General features: G+C 30.4%; 5 protein-coding genes across 6 annotated transcripts in view; 3 read left to right on the top strand and 2 right to left on the bottom strand.

The window, feature by feature from the left end:
* lin-52 (DREAM core complex component lin-52) overlaps positions 1-27,971 on the bottom strand; it is a 450,123-nt gene that overhangs the window by 401,964 nt on the left and 20,188 nt on the right. The gene's annotated exons all lie outside the window — the stretch shown is intronic.
* On the top strand, positions 351-3,988 carry LOC141452333 (uncharacterized). The gene is made up of 3 exons (XM_074124365.1): positions 351-776; positions 905-1,017; positions 3,084-3,988. The coding sequence occupies exons 1-3, from the start codon at positions 672-674 to the stop codon at positions 3,448-3,450; spliced, it is 585 nt and encodes a 194-aa protein (XP_073980466.1). The 5' UTR covers positions 351-671; the 3' UTR covers positions 3,451-3,988.
* LOC141452185 (uncharacterized) lies at positions 8,126-14,851 on the bottom strand. The gene is made up of 4 exons (XM_074124106.1): positions 14,760-14,851; positions 12,378-13,184; positions 9,644-9,863; positions 8,126-9,549 (listed from the first exon to the last, which is right to left on the bottom strand). The coding sequence occupies exons 2-4, from the start codon at positions 13,167-13,169 to the stop codon at positions 8,126-8,128; spliced, it is 2,436 nt and encodes an 811-aa protein (XP_073980207.1). The 5' UTR covers positions 13,170-13,184; positions 14,760-14,851.
* On the top strand, positions 15,888-18,516 carry mRpL17 (mitochondrial ribosomal protein L17). The gene is made up of 3 exons (XM_074124366.1): positions 15,888-16,085; positions 16,157-16,367; positions 18,116-18,516. The coding sequence occupies exons 1-3, from the start codon at positions 15,888-15,890 to the stop codon at positions 18,277-18,279; spliced, it is 573 nt and encodes a 190-aa protein (XP_073980467.1). The 3' UTR covers positions 18,280-18,516.
* On the top strand, positions 19,304-27,896 carry LOC141452315 (uncharacterized). 2 transcript variants are annotated; one of them, XM_074124318.1, is made up of 4 exons: positions 19,304-20,422; positions 21,240-21,332; positions 21,913-21,969; positions 22,544-27,896. In XM_074124318.1, the coding sequence occupies exons 1-4, from the start codon at positions 20,236-20,238 to the stop codon at positions 23,341-23,343; spliced, it is 1,137 nt and encodes a 378-aa protein (XP_073980419.1). In that variant the 5' UTR covers positions 19,304-20,235; the 3' UTR covers positions 23,344-27,896. The 2 variants fall into 2 exon arrangements, with proteins under 2 accessions (XP_073980419.1, XP_073980418.1); XM_074124317.1 differs by having other exon boundaries at positions 19,309-20,422; positions 22,538-27,896.

Below are 27,971 nucleotides of genomic sequence, written 5' to 3'. Positions count from 1 at the left end.
TGTTCAGCTTCTTAAAAATCTTTTGAGCTAGCCATATACTTTAAGAATTAGTAATTTATGTTCATTGCCTTTTTATTTTTCCATAACGTCTCGATGTTCAGAATCCAAAGTGAGAAAAATGTTTTATAAATATTGGCCTGGGTGTAATATAAGGAAAGCAAAAATTAAAATCTCTTTTTGTGGACGAGAACATGAAATGGATAAATAACTAAAGGTTATCCATAGAAAGATTTACTTTGAAGACAACTCAATAGGAAAAATTAATTTTAATAAAGACATTTGAAAGAGAAATGTAATTAAATATATCGTTCAACTTTAGAAAATGATAAAAAGTAATAAATAATAATTATTAATAGAGAGAGTGTTACACCATACCAGAAGTGTTTTTGTCAAATGAAAATTACAATATCATTTATTTTATATTTAATTATAAAGAAACACTTCTTCTGTTATTGTTAATATAAAGAAGTGAAAATGTTCAATTATTGTTCAATAATAATTGCAATAATGGATAAATGACGAATAATTTCAACTATACTGGAATACCATTGCAATTCAACAATAATCAGCAGAGTTTAACAATTGGTACGAAATCTCTATTTTAATCTGTTACTTCCCACGATTGATGGTCTGTCCATATAGATGACAAAGAAATATCATCGCGTTAAGAGATGGGAAGTGGTAACCGCTTCCATTGCTATATAAACTATTTATTATCGTATAATGTAGTACAGTTTATACCCAGTGATACTGTTTTCAACAGTATGGACCACTTAGTAAGTACACAAGAGAACAGTTATTAATTTCAAATGTTTATTTATATAATGCACAAGTGTGTGTAAGTATGCGTGTGAGTGAGTGAAACAGAGAGTCTAAATTAACAAAGCCTTATTTGTGGTTTCAGATTTTGTTTGTATTGATACTCTTAATCGTGGCATATCCTAGTAAAGCTATAGAAGCTGGACCAAGTGAAGCTGAGACTCAAGAGCAAGGTCATAACTTTCTTCATTATGTACAGTGAGTTTTGTTTAAATATATTTCTGAATTAATTAATCACCGATTTTCTTTTATCGATTTTTAGGAAATAAAGTTTCTAGGAACTTATAATTTTGTTCTAAAATAATTTTAAAAAGATTAATTTGCCTTCTTGTCTCCCTCAGAAATCTTACTACAACCAATATTTCTTGAGATAGAAGATGCCATTTACTAGTGTCCAAATTTAAATAAAACTATTTGATAACTGCATTGTTTAGTATAGTCGCATTGATATTACTTCAATACTTAATTTTACTCAATTAAGTATATGTGCCAGCATATACCACAAAGTCCATTTTTTGTTATTTCGTGCTACATATTTAAGGTTTTGCGGTTCAATAAATATAAAAATCTAATATTAATAGAACTTTTTTTTGTATTTTATAGTGTTAGATAATATAAATTTATAATCCAATAGTGTTTATAGTGCTGGCTAAGAAAAATAAAGATTTATTATAATTAAATGGACTTGCCTCACTTTCAAAATTAATGAATTATTGTAATCGTTGATTTAAATGGATAATAATTTCAGTCGTATCAGTCTTTTTTTAACAATAAAAACAAAATACTAATCAATAGTTCAACTATTCTTCTTCTTTTTTTTTTAATCATTTTGGTCTGAATTGCCTTCGTATTCAGATTCTGATTCCAAGATTCTTCTTTTATTACCGAATGTCCATGGGTCTTATTTCCACAAACATAATAAAAATTACTTGCAAATGAGGATTTTATTGAAATGGCGTTATTACCCAGAAAAGTATTTTTATATTATTTTTGTTACCTACCAAATTCACTTTCAGGTGCATCAGAGTTATAATTGCCGTTGTAATCGGTTTCAGCCATTTTTTCTTTTTATAAAATAAACTACAGGATTGTTATTAATAACGGATGTTATTAATTTTCAAATAATGAAACTTTTTTACACCGAGCAAAAAACAACACAACTTACTTGATAGCCGATAATATAAGTCGAATGTTAAACAATTTACAGTTTTTCAGAGCCAATTTCCCGATGTTGGTGTTATTATCGAAACACAAAATTAAGATGTACTTATTATTATTAAATAATAATAAATTTTATGAAATATTGTACAATCACCGATTACCAATATCAAAGATAGATAGATAAAAACACCCTACATTTCAGACATGTTGTTAAACCATCAGATTTGCTTCACCATACAGCAACCGAAGTTAAATTTTGCTGTATGGTTAAATAATTTCAACCTAAGATGGACTTGCACCATTTTCAAATTAAACATATTTACAATATTGTTAAGAGCTAAAACTTCCATCTCCCAAATATTAGGATTCTGAATTTTTTTCGACTCTAAATTGTTTACAGATAAAAAGATCATACTAAGTTTTATCTATAATTACCATTATCTTAATCTTTTTCAAAAATGGACTTGCCCCACTTTCAAAAGAAACGGCTCATATAGGAGTTAGACTCGTCTAATACATTGAAATTACACTTAAAAGGAAAATTTGCCTCCATCTCACAAAAATGGCCTGAAAATTCATGTACTTGAGAACACATTTCTTATAAAAGTTAAAGATCGACACCAGAGAAGATCCTGGTCCTTATTCAAGCTTTTATGATGGATGATACGGGTATTGTCTGATTTTAACAGTGATGAACCTGAAAACCTTAACGCTGAATAAGTAAATGAAAAAAAATTCTTGCATTATATCCAAATAGTGGAGAATGATAATCAATTTATTATATATAGACTTTAGTTCTTGTTAATCATAACTCCACCAAACAGAGAAATGCTCTGAATATTTCCTAAATGGAAGACCTTTGTTTGCATCTTTTCAAAAAGTAAAACAATATTTTAAAATATTTAATTTCGTTGCATCAGTGACTATGATCTCACTAATAATTATTATGGAAGGGAATAGCTCAGTGGTTAGCATACTGGTTAGAAGCCGGCTCTCAAATTCTCTCTTTGTAGGAGCTTATTCTAGGACGAATAACCACAATCTGGAAGCCAAGATGATATTACGTGAATACAAATGTAGCAATAATTTCATATTTTCCACAGAAAACCTGCTCAACAAACCCAGACACCACAAGAGACAAAACAGAGTGAAGAAACACCCAAAGAATTAGTGTTTTATGAAGAAGTACCAGTTAAAGTACCTGTATTGATACCCGTAAAAGTACCATTTCCGGTTAAAGTACCCATGCCTGTGCCAGTGACAGTTAATTATCCATACATTATCCACAAAAAGGTTGAAGTACCCATTAAAAAAGCAATACCTTACCTAGTTGAAAAACCATACCCGGTGAAAGTAATACAAAAAGTACCATATGAAGTGCCGGAACCGTACCCTGTAAAAGTTCAATTGCACAAGATTAGGCATGTGTATTTAGAATTAGAACACCCATCAAGCAAAAGATCAAAATAATATGAAATTAGATCTCAAAGTTTATTTTGTTTACACTTCCATTGTAACTGAATAAATATTTATTTTTGTAAATATGTAAAATATATGTTATGCATGTTCTTTTATTGCGTGAATTATTTTTATTTCTACTACTATTAGTTTGAATTGCCATTACTAATAACATTCTACTAAGTCTTGTCAGTATGAACATTCATATTCATTTAATATATATGTATTTCTATTCTATGATTATAAAAATTGATACATTCAAAATATTGATATACATATTAGTTTTTCGAACACAATGCTAATTCAGATAAATAATACAATTGTCTTATTTTATTGAATTGTTTAAAGTTACCAGACGAATAAAAAACCTAATGAAAAAAAACTATCCGAACTCTGGAACTCTTGTAAACAACCATTCCAGTGTTACATATATATGTAATATTTGGTAGCAGAATTTGTATTTTAAACTAGATTTAAACAATGTGAATTTCTCAAAGGATAAATTAATCAATGATTTTTTATAAAATTGAGTACAATAAAGATCATTCATCCCGAGTGTTTGTTATATTAAGAGTTACAAATTTTTCTCGTAAATAAAATCAAACTACTTTTATTTTTCAAATTTATGTTGGTGATGAATTGGATTAGCTAGTGCAGAATTTAAACTGAAAAAAGGCGATTGATACAAGCCAGATGCTAATAGCAAATCGTTAGGAGCATTAATAGTCTTGATTTTTGACAACTCTGGCACACCTCTAGCTTCGTTCTAGCAAATGAGCCAAACAATTATTTAGGATTGAGTAATATTTATCTTATTCAATTTATTAATGTTGATAACATTAAGTTAATAATACAATTTATTAATTCAATTAATAATTAAAATAATTTATCAATGGTTAGGTTATAAATCTTCGGTAATTAAAAAAAAAACACACTTTTAAGATACTAGATGTTTAAGTGTTAGAAGTCGGAGGAATTCAAACGATTACCAATATAAGTGGGATAATCTTCACATTCTATCTTTGCAAAAACACCTACTACAGATCATCATGAGGTCTATCTATGAACTTTACATTATGTTATAAGTAAGGAACGGATTTTTATGTATTTAAAAATGCCAAATATTTAATTAAAATATGCATTTATTTTCGTCAATTATGTGGAAAATATGTGATTTTCTTAAAATATTTTCTGGAATATTTAAGTAAAATGGACATTTTTTTTTATGAAAATGGATTTTTTTGGGGGGGGGCAAGTTATAATTATTTATACAAGAAAAGAACATTTTTACAATTTATAATAATTTATTAGGAACAAAAAAATTTGTTTTTACAAGTTATAATGATTTATACAACAAAGAACATTTTTACTATTTATAAAAAGATGTGTTAAATTTTCAATTTTGAAAACTTCACTCTTCGAAATTGTTTGCAACCACATGAAATTTCAAATGTTGGAACGTAAAGTGACGACGATCTGGGCGTAAGATGGACTTTTAACGACTAAAATCCTTTGAAATGAGGATTTTTAAGTTTGTGGAAAGGGATATCTGCTCTAACCAAAGCCCGACACAGATCTGTACTCAGAGTAGACTTACTTGATGATGGAGATGTAAGGAAGGCTTGATAGGACGTCCTCTCTTTCTTTCTGTTTTTATTCTCTATGTGCGATCCGGTGGCAATATGTTGGGTGACATGGGAACGTTGAGAGCAAGAAAGGCGCTTGTCACAAGCTGTGCAGTACAAAATGTCTCCATCACTTCGAAAAAGTTCTGCTGGAAACTCGCGAAGATATTTAGCAACCAGTTGTTTGTTTGAGGTCGATGTTCGTGGCATTTCACCCAAAAGAGAATACACTAAGTGATCGAACGAAATGAATTGGACACTTCAACGAACGAGCTGAAAGAAAAGACAACTTCAAAGAACTAACAAGTGCCCGTCACTGTTTAGCAGCATTCTGTGTAAATTACAATAACCATTGTACCCACTGTGATTCACAGCCCTACAGTCTGTGGTTCACAGTTCCTGTCAACCACCTCCCAATTATGAAAATATGCCCAAAATGAAAAATTTTGATTAAATATGTAGAAATATTTATTTATTTTAATCAAATATGTATAAATATGCGATAACATCCAAATATGTGGAAATATGTGAAATAAAAGTAGACTCAAACGGCTTAAAAAGTGTCAGTATGAATACTTCTAGTTGAAAAACGTCTGTAAATTGCCTAGAAAAAAATATGTAAATACATACGAATCCGTTCCCTCTTCGGTTAAATCCGTAGATTTAACTACTCGTAATACTTTCATCTCCTCTTGATTTTCACTTTATTGTGGCGAAATATTCTAGAATTATTTTTTAAACTTATAGGACTGCAAGACTGAATAATGTCTGACCGGTTTAGATTCAACAAAGTTTTTGTTACACACTACACTTAGAGACTTAAGCTGAATGATTTTTAGTATTTTATATCACTCTTGGCTACCAGTCTAGTGGGATAACCATAGAAGAATCAACATTGAATGGGCTTGAGCCTCATAATATCGTTAATATTAGCGACAACCTAATCATTAATATCACTCATACAACTCTCTCCAACTACAACTAGTGTTCTAAGAGCAGAGTGAAAACACCGTCAGAATTGATATTAGGGATTGAAATGGCAAAGTTTCTTCACTAAATAATTGTACAGCTTAATTTGGTAATACGAACCACGAAACGGGGCAAATGACGACGACATACGTTTAGTACAAAGAAATCAGCTTTCCTTTGAGGAAATATTACTTGAGGTAACTTAGGAAGGCAGAGTAAAAGGACTAAAAACCAATGAACACTAAATATACGCAACTTACTGTGTGCTAAAGATAATAAGGTTTTCTTTTTCTCAGGTTATTAATTTGAATACAGTTTGTATGTCTTGGATCCGAACTAAGTATGATAATGAAATGTCCTGGGAAGTGAAGAGAAAAATGATCGCGAACAACAAAGATTACTTTACTAATGTTAAATTATTTAAGACCGCGTTAACTTTCAAAATAAATATATACCTCTATTGGCCAATAGATACTAATGCAGCCGATAAAAAATTACTCAAAAAGGTAAATTCTAAAAGCAGGTATGATCTCCGAATATTCGAGGCAGAAGTGAAAGAAGGCCGAGTAAGAAATGGCTGCAAGATGTGACTTCAAGCTCCTGCGAGAACGCGATTAAAAAGCGCAGAACAGGAACAAATGGTGCTTAGTTTAAATTGTGGAAACGGACGAAAGATCTAATTTTTCATTCAATAACAAACGACTGATATACACTTAGATACTAAAACTCACCTGGACGTTCGGTAGCAAAATATAGGGTTCAACGAACCGCTCCAATCTTCGATGAATTCAATCTCTTCAGTCGAAAATTCCACGCACTATCATTAAAGCACCATTTTATGTTTTAAATGTTACCATCCACACAGACTCAGAAATTCCGTTTGTAAATCAAGTTGCTCGAACTCGCTTTAAAAGCTTTCATCAGAACTTACAGTCTCATTCCAATCCTCTTGTCCGCCATTTATCACTCCAGATAAATCGTCCGCTGTCTCATCACCTTCCAATCGGACAAAGTGTACTTTACTAATGCTAAATTATTTAAATCCATGTTAAATTTCAAATAAAAATATACCTCTATTGGCCAAGTAGATACTTTTAGATCCTTATCGGCAATTAAAATGCTAATGTCCTCGCGATTTTCTTTCTGCTGAAGAGAGCACATAGTTAATCCTGGAGATGACTTAGGGAGTATTACCATTCAGTAACTTCTCCCCTCAGATAATGAGTGTGTAGTAGTGACAGTTATTGTTATTGTTACTAAAAGGGCATCTAGTAGTGAGGTGTAACTTTCAAAATAATTGAAAATATATATATACATGTGGTAACTAATGCTGAAAAAGAAAGGAACAAAAAAGGGAAAATTCGAAAATAAGAGCAGTTGAGGTTATCTTTGCAGTTTCATCTGCTCGGGAAAAATGAAATAAATAGCTGTTAATGAGTGGTTAATGATAACAGGTAATTTCTCAAAAACAAAAGATAGAGAAATAGCAAGGCAGCTACAAAATAAAAAGAATAAACACCAGTAAAAATGTTATCTTTGGAGAGATAGAAGATACCGTAATAGAAGATTTACATCGAGAAGGCAAAGCACAATGGAGTAGAAGCTCTGTGGTTGTGGAAGTGGCAAGAATTGAAGCTACTCTGCTAGGGACTGGAGAAGTTGAAGAACAAGTTTTTAAAAAGCCCAAACACTTTTATATTATTTAAATTACATATTTTAAAAAGTATATAATAAGTTCTATAAGTATTTAATAATTTGAAACCTTTTTTTCTCTGTTTAAAAATTTTATTTTCTAATTTAAATACCTTAAATGATTATTTTAGTAATTACTTCAATAAACAAGTTGGATTTATTGTTAACAAAAGTTTCAGCAGAATAATTAAGCTAATTTCAAAAACTACTTGAAAGAAAAACAAATACACAATTATTACAGTGAAATTCCCGATTATGACACAACCAATTAAAAGAATTATACATATAGAATCAAATAGAATCCGTGTCTCAATTTTCGCAGATTTTTGTGTATAATAAAACAAATCACAGCCAATTCATAAAAAGATTAATATTATAATATTTATACCATAGATTCAATATTATTGTAAATCATCCGTTTGTAATTTGGTTTCAGTATATCCCATTTCGCTTTCTAAAACATCATCAGTTGATTCTTTGGTAGATTCTAAAATATTCGTATTGACAATTTTATCTCCGGAATCATTTTTAACAATAGCATCTGATTTTTTATTAGAGGCAATGTCTTCTAGAAAACTGCTACAATAACGTTTGAATTCAGGCACCACTGTTTGAAAAGAATTTAAGCCTGTTGTATTTTTATCAATAATATTGATTTTTACTCGACCAGTATTATTTTCTTGTTCTAATATAAACCTACATTTAAATAAAACTGCTTTTGATTGTGTTCTTTCAACAACTGTTTCAAATTCTTTTTGAAGACCAGTTAAATCTATGGCATGTGTTATATACAAACGAAGAGGAAATCGAAATTTTCTATTAAAAACATTATAATTTGCTTCCGCGTTAAAAGAATCTTTAAGTAACTTACTGTCATTATCAATATTTTGTTCTAATTCCTCGTCTGTTATTCTTATTAGCAAAATTTTAAGCAATCTTCTAAAATCCATTTTGAACTTTTCAAACCATCCTTCTCCACTGGTTGGGTAATTTATAGAGAATTCAAATTTTTTCTCGTCAACAAGTTTAAGAGGTAATTGTTTTACTAAAATTGGAAGCCAACGACTCTGAGGCACATTGTCACTGCAACTATTTAAAAAGCGATCAATTGAACGTCTAAACAATTTCAACAAACGAGGAAAAACTCCTTTTGTAGTATTTACATTGTGTTCCATCGGATCTTGTACATGTATTACATTTGTTACCATAAATTGTGTTGTTTTTGTCACTTTATTTTTATATATATTAAAATCTTGGCTAAGTTCATCAAGATTTTGGAATTGTGATACTGGTATTTCTTTGGCTAAGTATGGTGATAAAATGAATTCTTCAAACTTGAATTGAGCATAAAACACAAAGAATCCTTTGAACAATTGTGCGATATCTGAAGAATTTTCATTTTGTAAAGATTTATCTATGAAAAAATTAGGCCACTCATTTTCATCATTTGTGTAAAGGATATCTTTTAACGGTGGTAAAAGTGGTGGACTTATCTTTTGAAGATAATACAATAGCATAAGTACAATAGAGTAACTAGTAAAACGACTATGTCCAGTGATTATATTCAACTTACACCACAATGAAATTAACATGGCCAATGGCCTGAATCTAACATCCCTTGAGATTAAATGTTTTACAAGCAAACTGTTGTGCACAGCTTGTCCAGACATTGTGCTAATGTCTAAGTCAACATTAGTAGCTCGATGGGTTGCCTTTATTACCGGAACTCTTGCCCGAGATACACGTACTACATTCTTAAACTTTGGTGATTTGTACATTAACCAACCTTTCTCCAGAACAAAATTATACTCTGGCTGACCATTTGCTGGAAAGAAGAAAACATTTCAAATAGTTTATTATTATTTTTTACAAAAGAAGACAACTTTCCAATTATTAGTAAAAGAAAAATTTATACTTACGACAATAAAGGAATATATCAAGATCACTTGACTTGAATGCTATGTTTGTAAGAGTAGACCCATAAATCTGTGGTTCTAAAAATGGTAAGTGTTGAGCAAACGTTTCTTCCACATCTTTTAAAACGTCTAATCTCATCTTTTTTTCACTTTCAGTTTGTTCCAATTGTGATATAAGCTCATAAGTTTGTTCAGTGAAATTCTTCGTTTCAGTAACTTGCAACTTCAAAAAAAAAATTAAATAAATAAATGGTAAACAGCTTGAATAACTTAAAAATTAAAATTTCAAAAAATGTTTACTTCTGAAATTCCACAGGTACATATGCAATAGTTAATTATTAACCTTGAGGCATCATCACCAATACCTTCTCTACTCCACAAGATTATACCCTAATACACTAACCAGGCGGAAAAGTTTCTAGATATCTGTCAATATTTTACGATAATCAATAATGAGTGGCAAACATTGAAGAACTCAGGCACCACGGTAGCCGAGCAGTTAGAGGCGAGACCTACGTACAAAGCTAATATACTATATTTGTGGTACTGGCCGGTCTAGGCCTTGGATTTTATTTAATGCTTATATGAGTAATTAATACGTTTGCTAGTCGCCTCCGTCCACGACACCTAGTAGTAGGACGTAAATCCTGAAAAAATAGGCGATTACTATACTTTTACTTGAAGAACTCTTCTTCTTCTTTTTTTATTATTATTATTAATTATTATATCGGCAAAATCATAAGTACTGTGCTGTTCTGAATAATAAATAATTAAGGGAGAAACTACCCAGTGCTGGCACTTCACATAAGAAATTTTATTGCTCTAGTCTCCATATTCGAGCAAATCACGAGGTTATTGGCGTCTACGACGTCTAGGATTGTCAGGAATTGTTCGGGACGAGAGGAGATTGGCTAAAGAATTCGGATGTGCACGTATGGGTGTTGTGGAATAACAGATTTCTGGCTAATCTGCAAAGACAGGAAGCAAAAAAAAATAATGAAGCAAATTGTGGTTATGCAAGTAAGTCAGGAAAGGAATTTTGAGGTCATTATGAATGGTTCGGTTGGTTACATAGAAGAAAGCATTGTTAAATAGGCTTTTGGTTTTTGATTACAAAGTTCGTATTTTTAGAAGGTTAGATTGCTTGGCAGAACCCCATTTTTTGATGACATAGTTCACATTGCCTTAAGTAAATTTTTGTACAAGAGACGTTTGTTCTCAAGCGATGGTCGTAATCTAATGTCTAAGGGTGCGTTCCACTAAGCGCTCACGACGATCACTCCTCACCGTTCCACTTGCTTGCGAGCGTTACAATCGAAAACTCAAGTGGAATGGAGCATGGGGCATTTTAACCAACCGTTCATGTAAATATTACAAATGGCAAGAGGTTGTTTTTTAATTTTATTTTATAAGCAGTTAGAATAAACTTTATTAATTATTGGTAAAGTTGACTTATATTAAAGATATAAATTCAATTTTTCATATTTCATTGTAGTGGAGTTTTTATAAAATTTACGTTTAAATAAAATTCAAATGTCTTTTGTGGCAACAGTAAGATATTTATTAATGCAACGTAATAATGCTTTAGAAAGTTCTTCATCTAGTTCCGATGAAGAGTGGAATACAATCTTACAAAATCGCAATAGTGAAAAGCGAAAACTTAGGCCACGTATTATTAACTATCAAAGAGTAATTGATCGTTATTCAGTGATTTAGTATGTAAAGGGTTAAGTAATTTTTCATTTTATTATTTTTTTAGACTTTCGAGAAACACATTCATTAACATGGTATAATTTTTTCGGTCGCCATTTTTTCTTTTAAAAATTGCGCCAAATTTCTGAACGCCCACTTCGACCCAGCTCTTAAGGGTAGGGCGTTGTGAGCTTCGCGTGAGCGAAAATAATGACGTCATTAGTGACGTTTTCGCCACGATTACTACGACCGCGGTCGTCATGTGGAACGGCTGAAGGTATATTTTGATTGTTGTGAGCGCTTAGTGGTTAAGTCTTTCGATAAATCATTAAATCAATTGAAGAACTAATTAAATATACTCTATCCTAATAAGGATATACAATCATCGAAGGGCGGTGTGAAGTAAAATTGGTACTCAGGTCAAAACATAATTTGACACACCCACTGGGTTCGTTTCACATTATTAAGAAAAGAGACAGATATTTAATTATAATAAATTTCTATATTTCTTTGTCAGAAATATTTTCTTTTAAAACTTCAACAGAATATCCACAGTGATTCTAATAATGTGTAATATTGCCTTTACTAAACCTTAACTACCTCAAGAGCTAATGAAAACCATTCCATGAATTAGGGTCTACGGCGCTAAATTTTTTTTTAGAGCAGAGCCAATCTCCGGCTGGTGTTCTCTCTTTACAGATTAAACCGAACAATGAGCTGAAAGAAGTTCCTAAGAAGAGGAACTCTAAGGGGCGGCAAGTGCATTCGAACCAGAGTTCTTCGCGTGGGAATCTAGTACGCTAATCACTTAACTAATCCCTTCCATATTAATAAGGCAGATCTTCAGTATGATTGTTATAAAAAGTCATGTGGATGTTCAACCTCGATTTTTGTTTTTTTTTTTTTGACAGATCTTTGTCATACACATTCCATATATTATCTTGAAAATCTAAATCTTAAGTACACTATTTTAACCAAAATGTTTTCATTTAATTTAGTTAAAAATCTTAAAACATTTAGAACACAAAAGTGTAAAAAAACTTACCTCACGTAATTCTGCATTCACTAAGTTCTTATTCTTGCCATCTTTAGTGGTCACATCTGCCTCAGTTTTTGTTTTTTTCTTCTTCTTTTTAAGCAGAGGATGTCCAGTTGGGGACGATTTCTGTTGTAATGGTGAATCACTCTTTGCATTCGTAGGGGAGTTTACTGGACGTTTGTTAACTCTTTGTGAATGGCCCTGCTGTAAGTTGTCGATCCTTAAAACTTTCTTTTGCTGAGGTAATGGGTACCTTCTACCCTTAGAAGAATCCGTAAACCTTATTTGATTATTACAAGTTTGTTCAACTTGCTGTGATTGACTTAATGGATATCTTTTTTGCCAGTTTTCCGTTCGGGCAAGAGAAGAATTTCTTGGAAAAAATTTGCGTGGTGGAGTCGAAAATTTTAAAGAGAGAAGTGATTTTGGTGGTGAAGAATTAATGGTGGTGGAAACTGTTGATGAAGAACTCACGCTTATTTTATTAAAATTTGAAGGTAGAATTTTTGATGTACATGAAGAAGGCTCTTGGTATGAGTTTTTAAAAATTGGTGCAGAATTTATTATAAATGATGTATTACTTTCTTTCATCTGTTGAGATGTAGCTGGCTGATGTTCACCATAATGTGTACCTTGAGACCGTTGTGATAATCTACCACCTCTTAACCATCTTCCTCTGCCTAAGTGCGAAGAATTATCAGAAACGGAATTTATAGCATTATTATTTGATCCTCTACCTCGGCCACTACCTCGGCCTCGACCACGACTAAGCGTGGTTGGAACACCGTTCTCGAACATTACCGGGTCACAATTCTGAAACAAAATAAAACATATTGAAACTGTTATATTTCATAAAATATTCGAACAAATTGCTAACATTTTAAAATTATTGAGTAATTAAAATTGTATAAGCAACAATGTTGAAAATTTGATAACAATGATCGATTATACTAAAGTTTTTTAAAATCGATATCCAAGTACATGTACATTAATCTCAAAACATAGTGATTAAAACGATACTTAGCATATAATGAGCCACCTTTGAACAAGTGTTTAATTCTCCTGTAATCCGATTCTACTGTTTTTTGTAAAAATAAATTTATTTAAGCAAATTTATATGAATTCCGTACCTAATATCAGCATAGTTTGTTTTTCTTTTTTTGTGAACAAAAATTTGGTATTGTTATATTTAATAAAAAAAAATCTACCTTTCTAAAAATTAAAAAAAATCAGCGAGTGGTTTATTAGTTTAAAATAAACGATTTTTTTCAGTCAGGCTTTACGTACAACTCCCTATCAGACGTTGTTGACCTAGGCGACTAGCAAGACTACTTTATGATAAAGTAGCCTTGCTATCGCATAAATAGAAATCTAATGACTAGACCGTGGTAGTCCAAGTTTAGCATTATTATTAGCGCATGCCACTTCCCACTCTTTGTTTTTTCTCGTTCTTATCATTTTATTTTAGCTTCGTTTACCGGCCAATATAATTCTTATCTGATTTTTCTTTCACAGTGAGTCATTTCTGATTGGCCAACTTTTTATTTTCTATAGTTTGTAGCAATTCATTTGACAGCCTCCTTTATCTTCCAATGTTTCGACTTTCTTCTACTCCTAAAACTTCTGTCATTTTCTTTATTTTTTTTCAATAAATACTGTTTAACCTGACAGCTCTTAATTCTATTTTTTGTTTTAATTCTCTGTTGGAAGCAACCTCTTATAATGGAACCCTATAAAAGTTCTACTTTGAATTTTCCTTTTTTCAATTATTTCCTTTATTTTCATCATTTCTTTTTTCCATGATTACCATGTCCATGCAAACTTTGCTTTCACCAAGTAATGGTCAGATCCACAGTACAATTCTATAGGTCCTGATCTAATGGCGTTGAAAGAAGTAGGTACTTTCAAATATGTTATAATCTATTAAGGAACGTGCATTTCTCGTCATGAGTTGCAAGGTATATTTATGAATCATTTTGTTTGAAGAAGGTAATTAGCGATTTTGAGGTCATAATGCTCACACAATTCTCTCAGGCGTTCATCATTATCGTTGAATTCTTCATCTCCAACGTATTAGCAACTTCTCTTCTCATCGGAGCATTTTATCCAACATCTTCTTTCTTCCAACATCTCTCATAAGTCTTTTTCTATTTCCTCTCTTATCATTTGTGGAGGCATATGTAGTAAATGCCTCCACGGCACTACATGATATCGGTGTAGACCGATCTCTAGGTACTAGTAAAAATGAACCCTTACTTCACTAGAATAAAAAGAATACACCATAATAATTCAATTTTCGGTCATAAAAAAAGAAAACTCGAACAATGTAAACAGTTGACAGAAATGTTAAAAAAATAAACACTATCAATAAAATAATTAATACTATACCTCAACACTAAATATCTGCACAAAATTCAAGCAGATTTTTCGTTAATTTTACGTTATATTCAATAGTAAACACTGGCTTATAGAAGCGCACTTTAACATTATCTGGAACAATACTGGATTTTGCATGAATCACGTTTTATCTAACTCCACACTTCAAAATATATGCTTTGTATATACCACTATATACCAACACTGAACATCTGCAGAAAACGTAAGCATATTTTTCTTTATTTCACAAAAGTTCTATTCAATGGTGAACACTGGCACATGAGACGCACTTAAAACATTATCTAGAACAGTAAGAATTGGATTTTGCATGAATCAAGTTCTATGTAAGTCTGTACGTCAGATTATTACTTTGTAAATACTTTTGTTTTCCTATTAATTATTTCATTATATACTCAATTTATGAATTTGTATTTTAATTAGTTTAAAGTACTACATTTTTTGCTAAACTTACACCAATTTTATTTAAAAGTCATAAAATACCGAAAAGCTGTCATTCACAAACTTGTTTGTGCGGAACATACCATTTCATATATACTTATAAACATTACCAAGCGAAATCAGATGAAAAACGAAATTCAAAGAAATAGTGCAGAATTAAAGTGAGAATTTTTACTTACTTCATTGCATTTATTTATTCGAAGTTGTGTTAGAATTTGGTAAAACTAACTTGACAACCTAGGCTTCCTCCATTATAAGCAAATATATTAGATAAACTGGTTTACAAAATAATAGCATTGCTTTAACCACAAAACTGATAGACGAATTTTACTTCATTCGTGGAAGGTTTGTTATTGTTATAGCTTTAACCGAGCTGGCCAACAACATATGTATGCATTATACTAATTTATTTTCTTTTGCAAATAGATTCACGCCCAATATTCAATCTTTAATACAAAAAATTCTGTGAGTAACACTATTTAAAATACATTTTGAACCTACTAGTCACACTGCACTGTAGCCTATTAGCCTAAATTCTAAATAGGGAAGGTTATTGAAAGTTACAAATTCTAACCTGGCTGTTCAACGTTCTGTGTTGAGGAACGGCCAATTAAGAAATATACGGTGGTGTTTTACTGTTACTGCAAAATATCATTAGTTCTGTATTATACAACTTCAACAATGAATCAAGCAGATATTTCTAAATTAGTGTCAAAATTAAAGATCAATATTAAACCAAGACATAGAAATCTAAAAAATCCAGAAGGGCCTGAAGGAAGATTGGACAAGTTAAGAAAAACTGTTACCGGACTTATAAAACACGAAAGAATAGAATTAAACTATAATCGTGCTGATGAAGCAAGGGGGTACACTGAACGAGTGAGTTGTTTCTTATACTTAATTTTTATTATATTAAATAAATTGTCTATATTGTATGTATATTGCTTTAGCTTATATCAGAAGCAATAAGATATGGTGATAGACATAAACCTACAATGGAAATGGCAAATTATTGGCTTGAAGAGAAACAATTGATTCACAAGCTTTTCAAAGTGCTCGTTCCACGTTTTGAGAATTACACAGTATCATATACAAGAATGTTTAAAGCTCCATCTTCTTACCCTAATGCATGTCTGCCGCGAGCTGTGTTAGAGCTGAGAGGTAGGTTCTAATGCAGTTATTTAATTTTTTTGTTTGCAGTATATTAATATTTTACTTTGGGTTGTTTGTAAAACAATATCTCTGCTTTAATTTATGCAACAAAAGTAATTAGTTTATTAGATGAAGAACTCCCACTTTACAAAGAAGGTCTAAAGACGAGATGCACAAAATAATTTTTCATTTTTAGTTAGTAATAAAAATGAATGTAATGTTTGAAGTATTTACCTACTATTACCGGAGGCCTTACTTTCGAACCCCTAGTTGCACTCAAACTCAAAAAAGCGGATTACTAAGTGGAAATTTGTTCAACAGGATATCTCTCGAAATCTTTGAATACCTCACATAAACCTCACCTCTTAAGGACCTTTAAAAAATTGAAGGAGTTTTTGACTATTCGCCAAACTTTCTTTTCATCCGAAATTTAAATTCATTGAGCGATGGCACAGCGATCAGAGGGTTAATTTTGGTTCCAACAAATTAGAGCACCTCTTTCAATGCTGAATGATATTTCGGAGTATGATGACAACCAGGGTAAAACTTGAAGGGGAGTTTTTCTTGTCTAAAAAAATGGAAATCTTAGCCATTTAAGCTCTTCAATTGTTACAGTACGTGCAAACCGTGTGTTTCCTCATCCTTTGTAAAAGCGTTACTTCTTCGATGCTCAGATCTTCCTTTAAGTTGCTTAAATAGGCGATTAACTTTCCGAATCGAACATAAGAACTGTGGAATACCATAAATTGTAATTGATTTGCTTTATTAGATGCGCTTCTTCACAGCGCCATTTTAAAGGCCGCCCATATGAAGTAAGGGCAGTTCTCTTGGAGGGAACCGATATCAATTCCATGAGCTAGTCAGGACATCCTGGACATTTGAAGGCGTTCACCTGATGTATGACGCAGCTTCTGTCTATCTTCAGTCTTCTAGGCAGACTTCAATAAGAATCTTGTGTATCTTTTACAGCTTATACCGCTTGTGAAAACTTAAAGCTGTTAAGATTTATAGATCTCGCCCAATAAGTTACTGGTTGTCTTCTCTGCAACCTATTAAAAGTTGGTCATCTGTAAATAATATTATAAATGTTAGCATATTATTTATTTTCCCCCTCTCATTAAAGACAACATTTTCTGTTACAGAAAAGTGAGCTTTTAGGAAGAAGGAATACTTTATTCGAACCCGAGAATTCCGCTAGGGAATCTAAAATGCTAACTTTTGAGCGAGTCCTTTTCTTTATCTCGCCTTATTATTATTTTAAATTCGCACGTTAATCACCAAGGACTAGAAAACAGAAAAAACAAATAGATTATTAATTATTATTTTTTTCATAGCTCGAGATGGGGAAGAATCTTTCTAATTTAACAAATCACTTTAGCATAAATTTTCAATTAAAGAGAAGAATAAACCAAAATCCAGGCAATGAATTCATGATATAAATTAAAACTGTCCGGTAGGACAGTTGAATAAGGGTTGATCGTCAGAAACTGCACGAAAAAGCGTAACGTTGAAAAACACTCAACTTTGACCATTTTTTTTCTCTTTTACTATAAAAGATAAAATTCCCAAATTTTCTTTACAATATAGGGCAAATCCTCCTTTATAACTGCAATTTTTTTGCAACCGCCCATATCTAATAGATTTTGAGAAAGAAGTTGCTGAAATTATGCATTTAAATGCCATCCTTCTAGCAGTTGGTTCGGCCGCTGCAAGTCTCTTGTAAGTTATAATTTTTTAGTTTACTTGTTTGTTTACAGGTAATCCATTTCCTCCTTTAAATAATAATTGGTCAAACAATAAAAATCTTCTTCACAATGTACTGTTGGATGCTGCAAGAAGAGATTTTAGAAAGGAACAGTATGAAAAATTATCTCAATCTTTAACTGATGAGCAAAATGCTAAGCAAAATCCTACATCTTAAAAAGCAAATGATAGTTCAAACTTAAGTTTGTAAATATTGTAAATATATTTCTGTTTTAATGTACATTGTCGTTTAGAGGAGATTTATTCATTCTTAAGTTAGTTGCTCTAAAATCTCAGTTGTTCATGTATAAATTAGTGAGTGAATAAATTCATTTAGTATTTTAATTTTTAATATTGCTACCAACAATTTAATGACATGTATAAATAAAATAAATATAATCAAATTTATTACATTTCTAATTTGTTGATTCTTGTAAAAACAAAATCCAAGCAAAAAAAAAACAGTCTGGCTATATTAAAAACTTTCCTAATTGAAAAAAATAACTTAAAATTGAAAAGAATTTCAATTTTTAAGGACTAATTATGCAGTGAGGAATTTCTCTGCATTGCCTAGGCCTAGGATAACAGTAATTTGGTAAATTCATTTAACTCAACCTTTTAAGACCACATATAAGACCTGATCGTAATGGGACCTTAAAATTTTCTTAAATTAGAAAAATGGATTTTTAAGATCTTGGTATTTTTGATGGGTTGGTTTTGGATAGTTCGTACAGGAGATAACTCTTCCTTAACATATCCTTATCGCAGGATAATATCATTTGGCTATATAACTGTATGGGTGACCATACAAGCCCATGAACGTCATGATACCGATAAGCACTAAGTGATGGAGAGTGTAGTTATGATTAAAACTTTGCCAATAAATATCACTACAAAATTCCTAGTCTTCTTATATCGATGAAACCATGATATTTTAGGAATAGTTTGCATCATCGAAGTATAAAATGATAGTTTGAAATTTTTGGAATCTTTATTAATACTAAGTAACGAGTTCTTAGTTATTTTTAATTCATGAGTTCTGTGCAACTCGTGATTTTTTAGTAATTTTGGATGGTTACTGTATTTTCAAAATTAGTACCGTTTAGTGTAATGGCCTCTTTAATGTGTGTTCGATTTCTGTTGTGAACTTTTGCCCATATTAATCATACTGGGAGCTCAGAATGTGATTCATTATGTTAAGCGTTTGATTTTTTCAAGCCCCGTCTCTTTATAGTCTAAATCTATCCTCCTTTTAATCTCAGAGGTACTGCGCCTATTTGTAAAGTTGTCGCATATGGAGAAGGTGTGATTCAAAAACTGAACTTTCTATCCTCGATGGCTCTGTAGTCTTGAGATGCGCATATACTCGTATATACAACTTTTCCTTTTCTACTTGTTCAAAATTTCCTTTTTCGTTCATAGGCTATAACTGCCATTAGCAGGCATACATCCGAACAATATTCGAGATAGCGGATCGTCTAGTCTCTATCCACTTTTGTTAGGGAAGTTTTCAGTTAGCAATTTTAGCGCTTTTACGTGACTTCCTGTATCTTTCCAGGTTAAATTCACTAATAGGACCAGTTCTCTCGAGGTTCCTAACGTTAATGCTATTGTAAGCTTGTTGGAAATCTATGAACAAATGATGAAGATCAACCTTATATTCTTATGCTTTCTAATATCAGCCTAACAGTAAAAATAGATCCACCGTGGTTTGAATCCGCACTGATGCTCCCAATATCTATACTTGTATGATGTTTTTTATGAATTTACGGGTAATTTTGTAAGCCACTGGGGCACAGTGGGAAACTTGTCCTCCCTTAAAAAAATATAATATATTAGCTAAATACACATACGAACGTCTAATCTTGTTGATAAAACACAAATGTTTTTTAAAATAGATTTGAAAGTGTTATATATCTTATAGACAAAAATAAATACTCGATAACGGATGCAAAACACTTGCAACAAATCAATAATTTTAATACCATAACCTTCTGATCCTTAATTGACCCACTTTAGCTATACGTTTTAGAAAAAGACGACGAAGCAGTTTTCATTCATAGAATAGAGCATGTCTTCCTAAAGTCAAAATGAAGTAGAAGAATCAATAAAGACGCGTTTGCGTATGAAATAAATGTCGCCCTTATCACAATACGTCACAACCCCATTGTTAAGAATACCAGTAGAAATATGTTTTATTATTTTAATTTTTTATTTTCATTTTATTCACCGACAGTTAACAACGATGAGCATCAATATTGAAACCGAAGATTACTTTTTAAATATGCATAGATTAGACGATGATCTCGATTGGGATTTAGGTGAGTAGTTAATTAAAAAATATATACAACTTATTTTGTCCATAATCAGAGCTTATAAATAATTTTTGGAATGAGTAAAACAAATCAGTTATTAAGGAGTGCGTTTTAATACCAAAATATTTGTTTATATTTTTTAAAACTAATTGTATTGGTACAGATTTGTAAAATATCTGAATTTGTTTCTATCCTGTTCAAAATTATTTTTCTTAAGAAATTATGTAAATACAACTCATATTTGATCCAATTATGTTAAATTATGTTGTTAGCGATGGCATTGTTAAAAAACAGAACCGCGTTTCATCTTTTCAAATAATGGAAATGTGGCTTGTTCTATTGTTTCAATGCAAGCAATCTTTCAAATTTAATTAATTAGATTATATATTCAATTTAATAATCCTTTTTTGAATTAAATAATGTCCTTTTTTAAATTTATCTAGAAGTCTTATGTTATTTATAAGCAGTATACTTACAATGGGTAACTTTCTACCTCTTCTTTCACATGCATACTCCACATTCATATAGAATTGTTTAGTAGTAATTCCCTTGACTTTAGCTTGCTTATTAAATGGTGCAGAAATGACAGTTCCTTTTATTTGGAAGTCAGTTTATACTGGTATTATACCAATATTTTCAACTAAATGAGTCGAAAATTAGTGAGTAAAAATCAATTGTAACTATTCAAAACTGGAGTTTTCACGTAAACTGGTTCAAGGCGAATGTTAAGAGTTCATTTTCCTGAATCCTATCCTTTTTTAAGAAAGTATAATCCGACAAGTTTTTTTTTTTTTGAAAAATTCAAAGATTTATGATGTTTCAGGAGGTTCAAATATTAGTCGCAAAGGCGAAATAAAATCTGATGTATTTTGGGGGTTTCCAATTAAGGAAATTGATGAAGATGCTGAAACTATTGGTATGCACTTTTTTGAATAATAATAAATTGACTAACTTAAAAATGAAATATTATAAATTCAGGAGGCCAATGTCATTTTTATAAAGCCAATTAGATTTATATGAAATTCTTAACTAGAAAATTATTTAATCTGCTTTTTATTGTATAAATAAGTTGTTTTTTGTTAGCTATGAATATTTTTAAAATTGTTTTTTGCAATAGTTGCAACCGCCTAACGTTAATTAGGCTTATAAGCCGTTTATTTCATTTTTTTGTTCTCAATGTCTGCTTTTTAGGAAAATAATTTAGCAAGTGACAGTAAAAGCTTGAAAAGAAAAGTACTGTAAACATAATAAAATATTTATTAAGTGCAAAAGATATCTATAATGCGGGCGATAGGGGCCCTTTGTTTTTGTTCTATTAATAAATTTATCTCTTAGTAGCTGCATGACTTAAACAATAAAATGGGCTCCAGTTATAAGTGTGAATTTATACTTTTAATAAAAAGTGCTCTTGCTCAGTAAATCGTTTGAATTGCATTTATAGTTAATGAATTTCTTTTTCTTGCTATTAAAAGTTACATGTTTTGACTAATTTTCAGAACTATGTAGAAATTTAGAAAATGATCACGACATAGACTTTGATGTGGATTCAATTAGTAAGTTTAAAATTTTATTATTTTTTTCTTATGGAAATCTTCAATTAATATCACAGTTGTTTCTTTATAAACGCATTAAACAATTGTTATCGCTTACTTTGGTTGAAATAGTGGTGTGCAACGTTTCTGAGACAAATATGTCAAAATATTATATACATACAAAGATACATACGGAATTAGTTTTGGTCTAAGGTTTTGCGAAAAGAAAGGTATACAAATTTTCTGTGGGAAAGAACTTAGTAATTAACTTTGGTAGTGAAATATGTATGCCCAAGAAATCAATCTTCACTAACTCGGCAAGATTTTGGAGGTCCGCAGTCAGGATGCCTTCCTTTAGAAGTCCGTAGCTTTCTACATTCTTGAAGGGTTATGCAAGAAATCATGGTTGTCACTTTAGTAAAATATTCTTCTGACATTCTATGCAGTAAAAAAGTATGCGCATCACTAGGTAAAAAGTAAGCGATTTCGCTCTTTTAATTATTTATTTTCTGATGGTGTTAGTAGTAATAATTTTCAACTATTTCTTGCTATAAAAAAAAGACGAGAATTTACTTTTTTCTTTTCGAAGTTGCAGGTCCATCTTCGAGAGATTCTCAAGATAATGAAAATATTGACATCCCATGTAGTAGAAGTATTAATAACTCAGATAATTCCAACATTCGAACTTCCAATAAATTATCCATAATTAAAGAAAAGAGACTTGCATGTATGTTATGTGATTATCGCACTAATCGACCATACATTTTAAAAGCTCATATGATGAAACATACAGGTGAAAAGCGTTTTTCTTGTACATTATGTAATTATAAAGCTTCACATGCAGGAAATTTGAAGACGCACATGTTAATACATAAAGGTGAAAAACCATTTACTTGTACTTTATGTACTTATAAAACCATAACCTCTAGCCGTTTGAAAGCGCATATGCTGACGCATATGGGAGAAGAACCATTCTCCTGTAGTCTATGTAGTTATAAGGCATATCGGGCAGGTGATATGAAAACGCATATGTTAGTTCATACTGGTGAAAAACCATTTGGTTGTACAATGTGCAATTATAGAGCCAGTCAAGCTGGACATCTCAACAGACATATATTAACCCATACAGGAGAGAAACCATTTGCATGCTCAATGTGTAAATATAGAGCTAGTCAAGCTAGTGATTTAAAAAAACACATAGCAAGACATACTGGAGAAAAGCCATATTCATGTACAATGTGTAACTATAAAACTAGTGCGGCTAGCCATTTAAAGAGGCATGTATTAACCCACACTGGTGATAAACCTTTTGTATGTTCATCTTGTAGTTATAAAGCAAATAGAGCTGAACTATTGAAAATTCATTTACAAAAACATCAAAAGGAAGCGTTATAATTGTTAAAAAGTTTAGCGAATAAAATAAATTATTAACTGTAATAAGTAATTTAAGCGCAAAAGACGGGAATAAAAGTGATTACTCTAAATTGTTATTATTATTTGGAATTAAATGTTTAAATCTCAAAGCTTTAAGGGTTAAATAAGTTTTAAAATATAAAGTAAATAAGTATTATTTTATAAAAGAGACCAAATTGGATTCCTTGTTATTCAATTTCTCACTTGGGAAAAGTATATATGCTTGACTTTTTTTATTCAAAAACAGCTAACTATATAATACGAAGACAATTGCACTTCATTTCATTGATATTTATATACTCGCACACACACACACACAGCAAATATATAAATATGTTTATGTGGAGGGTATGTGCGTGTTAGGCTTCTCGATATCCGAGCAGTAGACTGGAACTAAAGCTAAGATGTGTTTTATTACTTGGGCTCTATTCCAGCTTTGGTCTTTGATTTTATTTAATGGGTTATGAAATTTAAGTAGCATGTTATTAGTCTGATATATAGGCATACTTTATTTATACATACGTCGCAGGGATATTGAATAATTTGAATTTAAACAAAAACTATTACTTTTGCTAAAAACATAAAAATTAGAACTAATAATTTCGCAAAAATAGGAATAATTTTCTAAATTTTTCACAGATATATGAATTTTGCAATATCCCCGCGACCTGTATATTTGTGTACATAATACATCAACATGAGTGGTTAGTTCCAGTGTATTAAAATAAATGTGAGAGAGAAGCTAAAATTTAGTTCCCATTGACACACTAAAATACATTTTCAATGGAAACGTTTTATGTGAAAGTAATGGTATCTCTACTTTATGTAAGAAGCAAAAAAATTACAAATGAACATTATAGTCTTCGGAAACATGACAGAAATAAACTATAACTTATATTTAATAATGTCGAGTATGCCAGCCAACTGAAAAATTGTAATAATAAATTTTTACAGCAGATTTTTCTTACAGAGGACTTAAAGATATATTTGTCATAAATTCAATTTCGCAAATCTTAAATGAATGGATTTTTTAAACAATAAATTATTTATTTAACATAATAATGCTCATATTAACCACTATGCAAATGATTCTTATCACAATTCAGCTCATTGGCTTGTTCAATATATATATATATTAGATAATTTATTGTAAAAGTCAAGCCTTAGCAGCTTTTATAAGGAATTGAACTGAAAATGTGATGAAACTTATTCGTGATAATTGCATTGTGATGAAAAGCATGTGATGGTCCCTAGAATGAATCATTTAGGATAATCACGTTATTTTAAATCCTTTATGATCCTTTAAGGATAGAAGTTGCTAAAGGTGAATCCTTAAAGTTTTTCATAAAGAACATTCCCTCCTTTTGCCAAAATATGTAATTAGTGTAACAAAAATACTTAATTTAAATTACATAATTTTTAGATGCTGTGAAATGGACGATCGTGTTCAGCAATGTAACCCATGTTATTCCAGTAGACTAATTACTTATTTAACTTAGAATCATTATTCATAAAATCCGTGTTTAACAAGAAGATAATACAATGTAGTAAAAATAAAATGTTGATCTAATAACGGTTTTTAAGAGAGAGTTCAAATCCATGTATGTTCTATCTAAGTTCCTATAATTTACCAACGTAGTTTTCTTGTTTTAATTAAAATTAATTTAATGGGAAGTATGTAGCATTAAAATTGAAATAAAAGAGGGTCACCTAGAAAGTAGTGCCTGTGTTATGTACAATAAATCTAAATTTTGTTATCCAAATACTAGCACTAGTTTTCAAATAGCCCTACCTTGATATTTAGGCAGATTTGCAAGTTTTCGAAACATTCGTTACAGCTCCTCCTTGCCTTAGTTTCCTGAACTACTTTACTGTTATTCGACAAATCTTTTTTAAAAAGCAGAAATGAATTCAGAGTCCTTGTTAATAAGCAATTATATATCTTCTTTATTAGTGACTATCACAGGACCGTAATGTGTAAAAGTGCTAAGCATACTCTTCTTATGAAGAAGTTTAATCTACTAGAACTAAATGATAATCAGTGAATATTTTTATATTCTTTGCACGGATTAAATAACGTTGCAAAATGCAGTCTAAATATATTTGTGTTTGCAAATGCATAAAATATATTTTGCCAATGACAGCAGTCATTTATAAATTACAATTAGGTTATTTTTAAAATTATTTATCGGGTTACTACTTTCTAATCGATGTCGCGTTGAAAACTTTCTCTCAAAATAGTAAATATAATTAAATGTTCGATCTTTTGTGTCATTTTTTGAGATACCTGTAGAGTCTTCTGTTGAATTTAGACAATAATGTTTGGTCTCTATAGTTACGTGTTATAATTTACTTTTAATAAGCTGTAAACGTTTCAATTTTATTATTTATGGACCAATAATTAAAGAGCTTTAATGATATTCCTTTAAATGTAGGGAAAATAATTTGTAAAATATGTATTGAAGTCATTTTTACTCATTGATAGAATGTCACTAAAATTTATTGTCAGTGATATCGAACAATATCGAACATCCTGGTCTTCATTTTTGTAAAAGAATTTTCTTTACCAATTTAAATTAGATAGGTGTTTTATAATTCAAAATTCTCAATTTTTTTTTTTTTTTTTGGCGGGGCTTAAAGCAGTTTTCAATTTTATGAAAAATGTCTCCATTTACTATCCTTAGTATTCATTTTCATTATTTGCCTGATATATATTTCGCTTCCTTTTCTTAATGCATTTACAAAGTCAAATCTATCTGTGGCATGAACAGCATATTGTTGCCTGGTTTTGATTTTCGTTAAGGATCCTTGCACAATTATCATTTTTCGATTGTCCGCTACAGGTTTAGAGATTAAATTCTGTAGAAGCATCGCATGATCCTTTCAGTTGCTTTTCTGATTGGATGTTGACCCTATTACAAATTGATATTTTCTTTAAGTAATCATTTTATATCATTTCTACGTTTTCTTCGATAATTTTGCGCATATAATTTTAGTGAGGCATATACCTAGACCTTCGGTTTTTCTTTTTGTTTTTAATGCAATCAGGTCAATTTCTCAATTTTTGCCTTACCTTAGCAATTTTGCCAAAGCTTTATAGGCACATTGGTACCTGATGGTACTGCTTTATATCTTTTAAAGTGGCATATTGAACTGAGTAACGGGACTGAAAGCTGGAAAAAATAGGATATATCTTTGAAGACAGGAATTACTGGTATCTGTCTGATCCGCTAATTCCGACGTTTATACTTCCACCAGAATATTATAAGTAATGTGAAATATCATACACTTCTTAAATTCGCTGTATAAAGTTCTCTTTTTTTGCATTAAAGTTCGTAAAAATTAAAAACCACCGCAACTATACTCTTTTTATTCTATATTTTACGACATATTGTATTTTAACACCACGCATATTTTTTTTCTTAAATTTAACTGCTTCCTAAAAAATTATTTTATTTAACTGATTTTTAAATATTAGTGGAAATATTTCTACACCTACGAAAGCAAGATGAATAGAAACGTTGCTCAAAAACTGTAGTCAAATGAACATTATTTTTTAAAATTTTGTTTTTGTATTTAATTTTCATCCAATACATTGTAAAACAGAATTTAGTATTAAAAATAGTGTGCGCAAGGTAGTAATAAACAATGTTGATTCAAAAGACTCTTTTGGAATTCCTAATTTAGTTTTATAATAGATTTTTTAATTTTTAGTTTTTTTTCAACAACTTCCAAAAATTATTAATAAAGAAATTTTTGTCTTCTACACTTTTCTTTTTTCTTTTTTTTTCTTTTTCATTAAATTTTCACTAAAATGATGAGCACATAGTTTCAATAATTATAACTCTCGAAATTTAGTTTGTTACTTTAAAAAATATATTCAAGTTCAGTTAAGTTTTCAAATACTTTATCTCAATTAATTATTCATATTCAGTATTATATATTTTGTTTATTTCTTTTAAGTCATTCTCGTTGTATATATTACATGAGCCACAATGAAATAGAATGTTTTGTGGTTCATGGTTTTTCATAAAGTTTATATTTACTATTTGCGAAAGTTTTGATGACATTCTATCATTAATTTACATTTTACTACGAAAAAAAAGAGTAGTTTTTAAACAAATAATTTCCCAAATCCTTTAGTTTCCCAATCCTTATGATCCAAAAGTCTGTCCTAAATAAGTGACTGTTTCTCTGTTTGTGACTGAAACATTTCAAATATTCATTTACGAAGTTATAAATTAGCGCTATATAAATGTTTTGAATAATTTTAAAAGGGTATTTTTTTTTTACATGATTTTATCATTTTGAAGTATAAGATGTACAGTAAGTTAATGAACATTTAAACTTTTTTTATTTCAAAAATTTTAAATTAAAAAAAAGGTGATATTTAACGTAATATATTTATAATATAAGTGTTTATTTAAAAGCAGAAAAATAAATCAGATTGTTGTTTGAAATGTATATTTTATATATTCTGGATACATGCATGATGTATGCGTTGGTTATACTTAATAAATTTGTATATTTTGTTACTTGGGATTAATTTTAATTACTTAAAATTCCCCAAATATTTAATAAACAGAAAGTTATGGTAAGAAATATAAACT

Source organism: Rhodnius prolixus, unplaced genomic scaffold, assembly GCF_049639745.1.
Source record: "Rhodnius prolixus isolate KJV_2025 unplaced genomic scaffold, Rpr scaffold_3, whole genome shotgun sequence".
Taxonomy (NCBI): Eukaryota; Metazoa; Arthropoda; class Insecta; order Hemiptera; family Reduviidae; genus Rhodnius; species Rhodnius prolixus.
This window is presented reverse-complemented; position numbering and strand designations above follow the sequence as displayed.